This window comes from Anomaloglossus baeobatrachus, chromosome 4 (genome assembly GCF_048569485.1).
Source record: "Anomaloglossus baeobatrachus isolate aAnoBae1 chromosome 4, aAnoBae1.hap1, whole genome shotgun sequence".
NCBI classification, from domain to species: Eukaryota; Metazoa; Chordata; class Amphibia; order Anura; family Aromobatidae; genus Anomaloglossus; species Anomaloglossus baeobatrachus.
This window is the reverse complement of record NC_134356.1, coordinates 178,106,516-178,119,602: the sequence shown is the minus strand read 5'-3', so window position 1 is coordinate 178,119,602 and position 13,087 is coordinate 178,106,516. Positions and strand designations below refer to the sequence as shown.

Genomic DNA, 13,087 nt, shown 5'->3' with positions numbered 1-13,087 from the left:
TCAAGATTATTAATGCAAATGCTCACTTAGATCCCATTCACGAATCAAGACAGTGGCATTAATCACGAACAATACCAAAATACCCACAGGTGTATGATTATTATGCTCCACACTCGGCTAAACAAATCAGCATTAACCAGGGATTAAAAATAGCCAAGTTGTTAATCTGGTTATGTCTGATAGGGAACAATCTCACCCGATTTGCTGGTGTCTTGTCTCCCAATTGCGTTCAGTTGGTCCTCATAATCGGCGTTTCCAAAAATGGACCCTCACCACACAGGTCCTGGACCCCTTATGAAAGGACCAACTGTCCTCTCCCAAAATCTCCTTCTCCCTTCTCCTGACGCGTTTCCTATATATCATTCATCAGGGGAGTTAAATGAGGAGACAACCTCTTGCTGGGTTAATCAGACGGTGACAGCATATATCTTATCAGCTGTACCAAGATAAGATATTTTTAATCCCTGGTTAATGCTGATTTGTTTAGCCGAGTGTGGAGCATAATAATCATACACCTGTGGGTATTTTGGTATTTAGGTATTGTTCGTGATTAATGCCACTGTCTTGATTCGTGAATGGGATCTAAGTGAGCATTTGCATTAATAATCTTGACCACATCGGTTAAATTTGTTGAATTTGCCAGCACTAATTTGTGTGTGGATGTCATTGTATATTTACAGGGTGTGCTAGCCCTCTGAGTTGATATGGAGGTTCTTGCTACCTATTGAATTTTAGGCATAGGCAAGGTGATCCTTCCCTATTTTTAGAGGAATTATTAAAAGTTATATTTTAGGTCTCTTTCCGTCTTAAGTCTGGATTTGAGCAAGTGAAATGCATGCTCAATTGGGTTAAGATCTGGTGATTGACTTGGCCATTGCAGAATGTTCCACTTTTTTGCACTCATGAACTCCTGGGTAGCTTTGGCTGTATGCTTGGGGTCATTGTCCATCTGTACTATGAAGCGCCGTCCGATCAACTTTGCGGCATTTGGCTGAATCTGGGCTGAAAGTATATCCCGGTACACTTCAGAATTCATCCGGCTACTCTTGTCTGCTGTTATGTCATCAATAAACACAAGTGACCCAGTGCCATTGAAAGCCATGCATGCCCATGCCATCACGTTGCCTCCACCATGTTTTACAGAGGATGTGGTGTGCCTTGGATCATGTGCCGTTCCCTTTCTTCTCCAAACTTTTTTCTTCCCATCATTCTGGTACAGGTTGATCTTTGTCTCATCTGTCCATAGAATACTTTTCCAGAACTGAGCTGGCTTCATGAGGTGTTTTTCAGCAAATTTAACTCTGGCCTGTCTATTTTTGGAATTGATGAATGGTTTGCATCTAGATGTGAACCCTTTGTATTTACTTTCATGGAGTCTTCTCTTTACTGTTGACTTAGAGACAGATACACCTACTTCACTGAGAGTGTTCTGGACTTCAGTTGATGTTGTGAACGGGTTCTTCTTCACCAAAGAAAGTATGCGGCGATCATCCACCACTTTTATCATCCGTGGACGCCCAGGCCTTTTTGAGTTCCCAAGCTCACCAGTCAATTCCTTTTTTCTCAGAATGTACACGACTGTTGATTTTGCTACTCTAAGCATGTCTGCTATCTCTCTGATGGATTTTTTCTTTTTTTTCAGCCTCAGGATGTTCTGCTTCACCTCAATTGAGAGTTCCTTAGACCGCATGTTGTCTGGTCACAGCAACAGCTTCCAAATGCAAAACCACACACCTGTAATCAACCCCAGACCTTTTAACTACTTCATTGATTACAGGTTAACGAGGGAGACGCCTTCAGAGTTAATTGCAGCCCTTAGAGTCCCTTGTCCAATTACTTTTGGTCCCTTGAAAAAGAGGAGGCTATGCATTACAGAGCTATGATTCCTAAACCATTTCTCTGATTTGGATGTGAAAACTCTCATATTGCAGCTGGGAGTGTGCACTTTCAGCCCATATTATATATATAATTGTATTTCTGAACATGTTTTTGTAAACAGCTAAAATAACAAAACTTGTGTCACTGTCCAAATATTTCTGGCCCTGACTGTATATATTAATGTGTATGGGGCACCGGCCAACTGATGGTCAGGAAAGATGTCGATTGTGCATGTCTGGTTTTGGACTGCCCACCAAACAGGCATTTTGCTCATTTGACGTGTGATCAGCGGTGTTGTTTACACTGCACCATTATCAGAAAACGCTTGTTCCTGATTATTGTGCAGTGTATTGTGCATTATATCCTGTCTTATAAGTGTATTGTGCAATAACCTCTGCTGTATGGGTTTTTAACAAATTACCTTGTACTCATTGTTCACCATCATGCCATGTATAATTTTTAACATACCCACAGCAAAATTACTTTTCACCTTACAATTGAATAATGCCCACAAACTGGCACAATAAAATGACGGTGACGTTATGGGTGTCTGCAGTGAATGGCTTGCTTCAAATGCCTTACAAACTACAGGTGAGATTAGAAGGGAGCTTGGAGCAGTTGCGCAGCTAATGAGCAGGCGTGTGTAAGCTGGAATTCGGCCATTTACTTTTTATGCATACTGCCTGCAGTAAAAGGATTTTTTTTTTTTTTAAGCGCTCGGCGTCCCAACAGGGTTTGCTGTTACTTGGTGATCATTTATGTTTGACAGATATAGACCATTTGTGTTTAGGTACGGAGCATGAGTAATTGGTCTTCTATCTACATTGGCACAAATCCCATTATGGTTTTGCATTGATGCTTTCTTCAATATCCTTTCAATGTTTTCAGAAAGTGCAATACATTAAAATCCCGGCCGTCTTTTGTGGTCCGACCCTTGAATGGCTCATATAACTCAACTTTTGTCTCTTGTAAGAGGGCAACTGAGGACATAGTATGGGGCTTAGATTGATGTTGTCATTCATAAGCCTTTAAGCATTAACCATTCAGATACTGAAGTTGTCTGCTTAACACCAATTTGGAAAATGCACGCCTGTGAAGTGGTATACGGATTTATTTCACTCTGCTAAAGTAGTTCATCTTTATTGACTGTTTCATTGTTCTACATTTTAAATGATCCCTATAAATCATGTGGTTTTTCGTCTCTATTTCTACCGTGTGCGTATTAGAAAGACTAATCTGTGGTCAAATTAAACCTATAGATGTAGATGTTGTATTTTACACGACTGGCAGAGGTTTGGATTACCATAAAGTAGACCATGGTGAATTTAAGGATTGTGGCGGACATTCTTCCTCATTCTAAAACAATTTTTGCGGTTACATATTAAAGGTTGGAAAATGTTAGCAAGGTTAATTCAATTACATGACAAATTATGTTTCCTTTCTTTGGAATCCCATTTTAAGGAAACCAAGCAGTGTTTGTCTTTCTTCTCCCCCTTTCCGGCATCAGCAAATATATTGCTGCTTAAAATTGCTCACTGTGCAACAAATGAGCAACGAAAGTCTCATAAATTGGAATACCAGATTGTCTGGAAGAAAAAACAATTCTTTGTAGTGACAGCAAAATGTGCATATGTACATAGGGCTATTCATGGATGCCCCAGTCTTATAAAACACAATTTCTTTGGTCAGTATGGACAGGTTATTTCTATCCCGCATAATTCTTTGTCTTTGTCTTAGGCTTAGGGTATGTGTAGACATCTTTTTTTCAGGCGTACTCCGCCCAGATCCTCTTAATAAAGTGCTAGGAAAACGCCAAAAAGAATAAATATATGCATAGCAAAGTAAAAACGACTTGCCGTGCAATGTACAATCCTTTTGAACTACATTTACCCGTTTGAGGCTTGCAAAGTTGCAAAGTGGCTTTAAAAAATGACATGACCATTTTCCTGCCAATTTCCACTTGTAAAGGGGGCTTTACACGCAGCGATATCGCTAGCGAGTGTACCCGCCCCCGTTGCAAATCGCTGCCCGTGGCGCACAATATCGTTAGAAGCCGTCACACAGACTTACCTGCCTAGCAACGTCGCTGTGGCCGGCGAACTGCCTCCTTTCTAAGGGGGTGGTTTGTGCGGCGTCACTAAGTGGCCACCCAATAGAAGCGGAGGGGTGAAGATGAGCGGCCGTAACATCCCGCCCACCTCCTTCCTTCCTCATTGCCGGCGGCCGCAGGTAAGCTGTAGTTCGTCGTTCCCGAGGTGTCACACATAGCGATGTGTGCTGCCTCGGGAACGACGAACAACCTGCGTCCTCAACAATCAAGGATTTTTTGAAACTGAGCGACGTGTCAACGATGGACGATTTGGTGAGTATTTACCATCGTTAACGGCCGCTCGTTGGTGTCACACGTAACGACGTCGCTAACTATGCCAGATGTGCGTGACGGAATCCATGACCCCGGCGATATATCGTTGGATACATCGTTGCGTGTAACTGGGCCTTAAGACTCTCACTATTATAGCACCACTCCAGCGATAAGGGAGGGGGGTCACTACTGGAGTGGTGCTTTTAATCCAAGGTCCCTGACCCTACTCTTTTACTTACTCTACGGCGTCTACACTTTTTACTGACACTTTGTTCGTGCAGCGCCATCGGCTGGAATTCAGTAGTTATGTCACTAGCTTTTAATACAAGTCTATGAGAGCCAGAATGAGGGTCTCCTAAACTTACATTGAAGAGTGACCTTTAGCGTGCTCCCATGTAACAACTGCAACAGCCGGCTGGTGACAAACTGCTGGAGACCAATGGGAGCAGCAGTGATCGAAGGTGAAGATGGCAGCAGGTGATTATATTAGTAGGGTCAGGGATCTTCGATTATAAAAACGCTACACCAGCAGTGAAAAATAAAACAACGCTGGGGTGGTACTTTAATACATACATATAAAAAACAAAAACGTGTCAAAGACAATGCTTAAAGAAAAAAGCAGCCTGTGTTTTCCTGAATCTTCTGTACAAGGAATATTTGACGAATATACTTTAAAAGGCACAAAGTACTTAAAGCGTAACTGTCATTTTAATTTTTATTTCGTGAATCAATTGTACACATGAAAATAAGCAACTCTGTAATATATCTTATCAATCGAAGTTTGCTTCTTTTTTTGCAAGACTTGATTACTGATGAGATGCTATGTATATAGAAGAGGGAGGAGGGAGGCTCTGTGTCTAGCTCCTCCCTCAGTCTATAGCCCCTCCCCCTCCCGTCATCCTAGATTTACATCAGTAGAAACTGCCATCTCCTCTCTCAGTAATGGGAAAGTCTTCACTGAATACAGATTTTACCGCAGAAATGAGAATTTTGATAATGACTGATCAATTCTGGCAGAGAAAGAAGCAAATTTCTCTGATAAGATATATTACAAAGTTGCTTATTATCATGTGTGCTATTGATTTCTAAAATAAAAATTAAAACACCGGTTATGATTTAAAGTTTTGTGCAGCACCCTTCTGTCTTTTCGTCTGATTTCACATCCGGCTTTGAGAGAACCTGCCGGTGGGATAGTTTCTGGGGCAGCCATCCGATACCATACATGTGTACTATTAGTTCAAACAGGACATGTGCAGAATAACTGCTGGGAGTTTGATGATTGATTCTGCAAATATACCACCCACTATGTTAGATTGGGTGAAAAATAGAAAGAGGTGCTGGACAAACCTTTTTTTCATTAAAAAAAAATCATCTTTTGTTCTATTTCTACAGGGGTTTTTTTGCAAAACTTTGTTTCCATGGTAATAAACTGCAAACAAAGGTGTTGTAGATTGATCGCATTGTCGTGCTGTCTTCTATCTTTCCTTGACATCTAGTAATTTTTATTTAGTAGGTTTGCTAAAAATCAGGCATAGACGGGAATATGGCTACAGGATTAGATTACCTAGGATTATCTTACAATTTGCCGCAATAATAATTTTACAGGATTGCTTTATTTTTCATTTGATGAATTTGAATACTAAAAAAAAATTGGTTGCAAAGGTAGAACTTTCCAATAAATTCTGACATAAGCTTTTGTTGTTATTTTGCTCCTTGCATTAATTTTATTTTACGATTGTTGTTTCCGTCTAGCTCACTAAATCCAAGCCCAACATCGCCACTTACATGCCCTATGTTCTCTGCCCCATCAAGTCCAATGCCAACATCATCAACTTCTAATGATTCATCTCCAAGCAGGTCAGTGACTTAAATTATCTAATGGTTATAGCTAAAAGAGTGGTCTGAAGGCTGAACAAATTTTCATCACACTCCCTATTAATTTATTGTCCTAATCTAAACTAATTTCTATATAGTTTCTATTGATATTTTTCTCCTACTTCCTTTGTGATGATGCTTTGTTTGAGAATCCTAGTGCATGCTGGAATACTCAAAGGAAGCATCATCAGGGGTAGAGGCTGCTGTCGCTGTCACAGCCTCTGACCCCTCCCTGAAATGAAGAGTCATGAGTGCCTCTCCTTTCAGGGGCTGATCTGGTCCCTGCTGTGTCCCTGTGCTATCATTGTGTGAGTTGTATAATGATAGTGCGCTATGTTGCTGTTGGGACCAACAGTCAAATAAGACATTAAATCAATAGCAAATCAGTATCGCAACATAGAACATGTAAATATATTTCCACAAAACCAGGAGACGAGTCAGACAATTGTCCCAACGTGTTTCCATGCAACACCAAGAAGAGAGGGAATTCCCTCATGAAAGAAGAGAAGAAAAAACAGAAAAACAAAAAGGAGGGGGGAAAAAAGAAGAAAAAGAGGGGAAGTAGGGTGGAGGAGGAGCAAAAGAACCAACATCTTGTGTATTCCATGACAAACCTATTAGCACCAATCCAGGTATTCCACAACAAGACCCTGGTATCTTTTAAAAATATTCTATGAAAATCCATTGAATCATGGAACAAAACCCAAGCACTCCATGTCCTCCTAAACATGCCTGAGGTACCCGTACTTTCAGCAAATAGTTCCTCCATCCTGCAAATATTAACCATTTCAGTGTACCAATCCACTATAGTGGGAGTCTGAGGTGATTTCCAGTATTGAGGAATCACTGCTATGAGCAGCTGTTAAAGAAAGCTGAAAAATGTCTTTCTACCCTGTTTACGAAGGTAAAATAGAGAAGAGAGCGATCTGAGGATTCCCCACAATCCTATTATCTGTAAACAAGTGATAATTCAAGAATACTTTACCCCAGAAGGGCAGGATTGTGTCACAATCCCATTAAATATGAAGTATCGAGACTGTTTCAGTCTCACATCACCAACATATATCAAAGACCGTTTCAATAATTGCATGCAACTTAGGGGTGCTTCACACATAGCGAGATCGCTACCGAAATCGCTGCTACGTCACGGTTTTGGTGACGCAACAGTGACCTCATTAGCGATCTCCCTGTGTGTGACACTGAGCAGCGATCTGGCCCCTGTTGTGAGATCGCTGCTCGTTACACACAGCCCTGGTTCGTTTTTTTATTGTTGCTCTCCCGGTGATAAGCACACATCGCTGTGTGTGACAGCGAGAGAGCAACAATCCTGAATGTGCAGGGAGCAGGAGCCGGCGTCTGACAGCCTGCGGTAAGCTATAACCAGGGTAACCATGGTGGTTACCCGATATTTACCTTCATTACCAGCCTCTGCCGCTCTCACGCTGCCAGTGCCGGCTCCTGCTCTCTGCACATGTAGCTGCAGTACACATCGGTTTAATTAACCCGATGTGTACTGTAGCTAGGAGAGCAGGGAGCCAGCGCTAAGCAGTGTGCGCTGCTCTCTGCACATGTAGCTGCAGTACACATCGGGTTAATTAACCCGATGTGTGCTGTAGCTAGGAGAGCAGGGAGCCAGCGCTAAGCAGTGTGCGCAGCTCCCTGCTCTCTGCACATGTAGCGACGTTATGATCGCTGCTGCGTCGCTGTGTTTGACAGCTAAGCAGCGATCATGACAGTGACTTACTAGGTCGCTGTTACGTCACAGAAAATGGTGACGTAACAGCGACGTCGTTATCGCTGTCGCTATGTGTGAACCCAGCTTTAGATGGGTAATGATACCCTCCTTGTAAGGATCTTATAATTCTTTTCCTGGACTGAGCAAGTAATGGTTTGTAACTAAATAGGAAACTCCTCTCCCAATCTAACAGGTTCAAAACCACACCTAATTCACGTTCCCATGCCCATTGAAATCTCCTTCTCTGATGAAACAACAGTATATCAGATATCGCATGACCAGGCGGAGAATTGTGCAAAAACAATTTCTCAAAAAAATTGGAAATCAACAGAGATGAACTTTGATATTTCTGAGAAAACAAAACTGAATGCAATTGTAAATATTCAAACCACAGGAGTCTTCTGTACGGGTTCTGCGCCTGCCAATAAACAAATGAGGGTACCCATCTTCCAGCACCTGAAACAAACAGGTGTCCTCTCCTCTCCTTCAGCCGAGAAAATACCTACTCAAGTATCCAAGATGAAAAGGTTGTAAAAGAGTGATATGAGTGTACGAATTGTCCGATCAGGAAATAATCTACCCCTGAGTGAATTCCAGATTCTAAAGGCTGCTTTACACGCTGCAACATCGCTAGCGATCGCACACGCCCCCGTCGTGCATGCGTCACGGGCAAATCTCTGCCTGTGGCGAATAATATCGCAGGTACGCGTCACACGAACTTACCTTCCTAACGACATTGCTGTGGCTGGCGTACAAACACTTTTTTTAAGGAGGCGGTTTGTGTGGCATAACAGCAACATCACACAGCAGGCCACCAATAGAAGCGGAGGGGCGGAGACCAGCCACATTTAACGTCACTCCCACCTCGTTGCCGGAGGACGCAGGAACACTGTTGTCCGTCGTTCCCGGGGTGTCACACTTAGCGATGTGTGCTGCCTCAGGAACGACGAACAACCTGCGTCCAGAACGAGCAACGATATTTGGAAAATGAACAACGTGTCAACGATCCACGATTTTGTGAGTATTTGGGATCGTTAGCGGTCGCTCGTGTCACACACAACGACTTCGCTAACGAGGCTGGATGTGCATCACGAATTCCGTGACCCCAGCGATATCTCGTTAGCGATGTCGTTGCGTGTAACGGGGCCTTTAATGTCTCTTTGGTTAGAAAAGTTGGGCCCTCCATCAAAGTACCATCTGCCTTAGGAAGCCATGGAAAATGTTTCAGTGGAATAGGCAATCCCCCCTGTTCTAGAGAAACACGTTGTGTAGTAACTGGATGGAAATGCCAATCTATCAATCTGACTAGAATAGTAGCATGAAAGACATTTTTGAAATTGGGAAGACTTGCTCTGCCCAAAGCTTTACTGTTAGTTAGTATATGCATGATTATCCTAAATCTAATCTTACCCCCAGACAAACCTGAACAGGGCAAAGCATAGCTTGCAGCAAAAGCTGCGAAGAGATGGGGACAGTTTGAAAACTATTCAAAATACAAGGCAAGATGTCAAGTTTGATAGTGTTTATCCCTCTGAACCAAGACAATCTCAGTTTACTATAACGCGTCAGATCTTTAAAAGATTAAAATCTGGTACGATTGTAAAAGTGACTGATAATAGAGTTAAACAAGTTTAGAAGAATCAGAAGGAATAAGCACATACAAGTATTTCAGTGCCATTTAAAGGGAAAATTAACCTGTTGGACCTCTACCTGGACCTCTTCCTGTTGAAGAGAAATGTTTAAAGGGAATCTGTCACCATGTTTTTGCTACCTCATCTGAAAGCAGCATGATGTAGAGACAGAGACCCTGATTCCAGCTGTTTGATGTCATTTTGATCAAATCAATGTTTTCTATTCTGCAGCTCTAGCAGTTATACAGAGCTCATGAATATTCTGGACTATCTGCAGCACACCAAGTAGTCCTCTAATGATGATTTACTGCTGATTAAATAGTGATTTTATCAAAATTACACTGAGCAGCCCAGAAAGTGACACATCACTGGAATCAGGATCTCTGCCCTTACGTTATACTGCTCTCAGATTAGGTGGCAAAAATCTGATGACAGATGCCCTTTAAGGCATTGGTTTGTGAATAATTAACTTTAAAATTACTTAGAAAGTAAAATCTATCAAACTCCTTCATTAACCGCTTACTGATATAGGACATACTGGTACGTCTTATGTCGGCTCCCAAACTTTGATGCAAGCTCACACGCTGAGCCCTCATCTTTTCTTGCACATGTTGACTGATCTGATCAGCTGCCATGTGCCGCTTACAGGTGCGGGTGGATCGGAGATCTGCCCGCCCCTATTAACTAGTTCAATCCCTCTGTCAATTTCGGACAGCGAGATTTAACACACACCAGTGTTGAGCATGTTATTCCCTGCTCCCATGTCATGGGGCCACTGATGGGATGTCATGAAAGCCAGGGGTAGATGATGATTGTGTTATTCAGCCATTATTTGCCTCTAACAGTCGCAGGTGGAACTCCGCTTCACCCACAGCAGTTGACCTGTTAAACTCTGCTGTCAATCTCTGACAGCAGCATTTACAGTGCACCAGCATGGTGGTGAATCAGTCTAATGCGTTCATCGGGCGCACCCATGATGTGATCCTGGGGTGATAATGGGTTGCCATGATGGCCGCCATGCCTGTCATGACTATCTTCCTGTGAACACTGGCTGCGAGCCGCTGTTCATAGGAAGTCAGTATTTCTACTGTACAGAGCAGTGATTGGATGATCACAACTTCAAGTTCCCTTAGGGGACTAGTAAAGACAAGTGGGCAACAAAAAGTTTTAAAAATGGTAAAAAAAAAAGTTCAATTCAGCCCACTTTTGCCTCATTGAAAATAAAAAAAATTAAAATAAATAAAAAACACATATATTTAATTTTGTCAAGTTCAGAAATGCCCGCTCTATCAAAATATAAAATAAATGAATCCAATCGGTAAAGGACATAATGAGAAAACAATTAAATGCCAGAATACATTTTTTGGGGATTGCTGTAACATTGCAATAAAAATGCAATAAGAGGCTATCAAAACATCGCATCTACACCAAAATGGTATAATTGAAAATGTCGGCTCAGAGTCCAAAAACATAATCCCTCACACAAACCCCAGATGCCGAAAAATGAGACCTTTACAGGTCTTAGACAATGGGGCCAAAAGCGGCAAATTAAACAAGAAAAACTATACATGTTTACATCTACAAACTCCTACTGACCTGGGAATCACATTGCCTGGTCAGTTGTATCATATAGCAAACATGGTAAATAGAAAATTAAAAAAAAAAGTTTTTTTTGCCTTTTCATCGCACTTGGAATTTGTTTTTCCCTTTTTCCAGTACCCAATGTGGCAGAATGAATGGAGTCCCTTAAAAGTACTACTCATCCTGCAGTAATCAAGCCCTCATATGGCAATATTGACAGAAAAAATAAAAACTAACGGCTCTTGGAAGAAAAGGAGGCAAAAAGTAAAGCGCAAAAACTGAAAATGGCTACATCGGGAAAGGGGTTAAAGCAAAAAAAGAGATCAAGGGCTGAGAGACATAAAGGAGATCATCTACATAAAGAGCAGTTTTATAAGACTTAGAACCTATTTTAATCCCTTGTATATAGGAGAGCTGACCATTTCCCTAGAGTTTGAAAAGTTCATGTTGTCATGGGTCTGATTTGGGGCAACTGACATCTGATCCAGGGGAGCAGACGACCAGAATTCATCCATATCATTAAGAACGCGCCTTGATGCTGACAGCCCGTGTTCTCTATCTACCATCTTCGGGAGAGAGGTCTTGTCTGCTACAGCCTGTGCAACCTCTTTGATCACCGGAGCACTACTTTCACTAGGGACTTCACTTTCCACCAGTGTTAAATGTGTTTGTCCTGTGGGTGATGAGGGAGAAAAGTACATTTTCCTGAGACTTTTCTCCTCCGGTGCCGAAGAGATGGACCGCTGAGCCTCGTGAGCGAACGGCATCTTGAACACAGACACAGAAAAAGACATAGAGGAGCTCCTGAACAATTGGGAAATCCTGGTTTAAGAACTCAGAGGGCTGGTCGGTTAGGTGTATCTCCTTACTTGCATTGGAAAATGACTAGTGATGAGCGGACCTGCAAATACCTGGAATCAGTTCCTGGAATCAGCGAGTCCAACCAGGTTTAAAAATAAAAGCCCCTGTTCCAGCCTGGAATTGATCCCAGATATCTGACCGGATGCCCGTCCCCATTTAAGTCTATGGGGATCAGAATCTGGCTGTTTAAAATGGTGGTAGAAGGGATAGGGGGATTAGGTCAAGTGCATTATCCTTACCGAGTCTCCTGCGTGGCTGTAACGCTACTTCCGGGGCAACTCATTATCCTTAATGCATATTCACTGCTTCCCCATCCACCGTCAGTCCCGGCGAATCTGATCAATTGCAGTCAGACAAGCCCACACCCTGTGTGACAGCGTGTCTGACTGCTTTCAATCACAGATACTGTCTGCGTGTCTCTAATGTAAAATAAATAAAAAATATTGGTGTAGTGTCCCTGCATATTATGATACCCAGTACAGATAAAGCATACAGCTACAAGCTGCAGCCATCAGCTATGTGCTTATCTTGGCTGTGTATCAAAATAAGAAGTACCCCACGTGGCTTTTTTTAATTATTATTTTAAATAAATAATTTTATTTATAAAACTGGTCCCCCCCAGCTTACCTGTTTTGTGTTTTATTTCTTTTCACTTACAGATTAGAAATTGGGAGTTGGGGTCTCATAAACACTTTCCATTACTAATGTAGGGCTTAGTGGCAGCTGTGAGCTGTCATTAACGCCTTATTATCCTGATTGCTACCGCACCAGGGCAGTCTGGATGCGTCGGGTAAAGCTCTGGGATTGTCCCATCTAGTGGTTGCGACAATCCTTGGTGGCTGCAGGCTGCTACTTTTAGGATGGGGGTACACTATAGACACCCACAGCGCCTAAGACTAAAAGCAGTCAGACAGAGTGTCACAGCGTGGGGGCACTTCTGACTACAACCAGACACACCGGGACTGCCTGTGGGTGAGGGAAGCAGTTCATATGCATAAGGGATAATGAACGGGCCCTGAAGTAGTATGAGCGGCCCCAGAAGTAGTGTTACAGCTGCGCGGGACACTGGTAAGTATATTGTGCCTGCTTCCCCCCCCACTTTTCTTTTTTGCTTTATTTTATTTAATTACTTGGGTGGCCAGATCCAGATTGGTACCCGGAGTT

General features: G+C 42.4%; 1 protein-coding gene across 2 annotated transcripts in view; it reads left to right on the top strand.

The window, feature by feature from the left end:
• The window catches only part of ARHGAP26 (Rho GTPase activating protein 26), a 577,725-nt gene that overhangs the window by 511,815 nt on the left and 52,823 nt on the right, over positions 1–13,087 (top strand). Inside the window, exon 22 of one of the 2 annotated variants that reach the window (XM_075344593.1) lies at positions 5,993–6,097. The exons of the other annotated variant lie outside the window; for it this stretch is intronic. Coding sequence (XP_075200708.1) covers positions 5,993–6,097 — 105 coding nt within the window. The remainder of the gene's footprint in view (positions 1–5,992; positions 6,098–13,087) is intronic. 2 annotated transcript variants of the gene reach the window in all.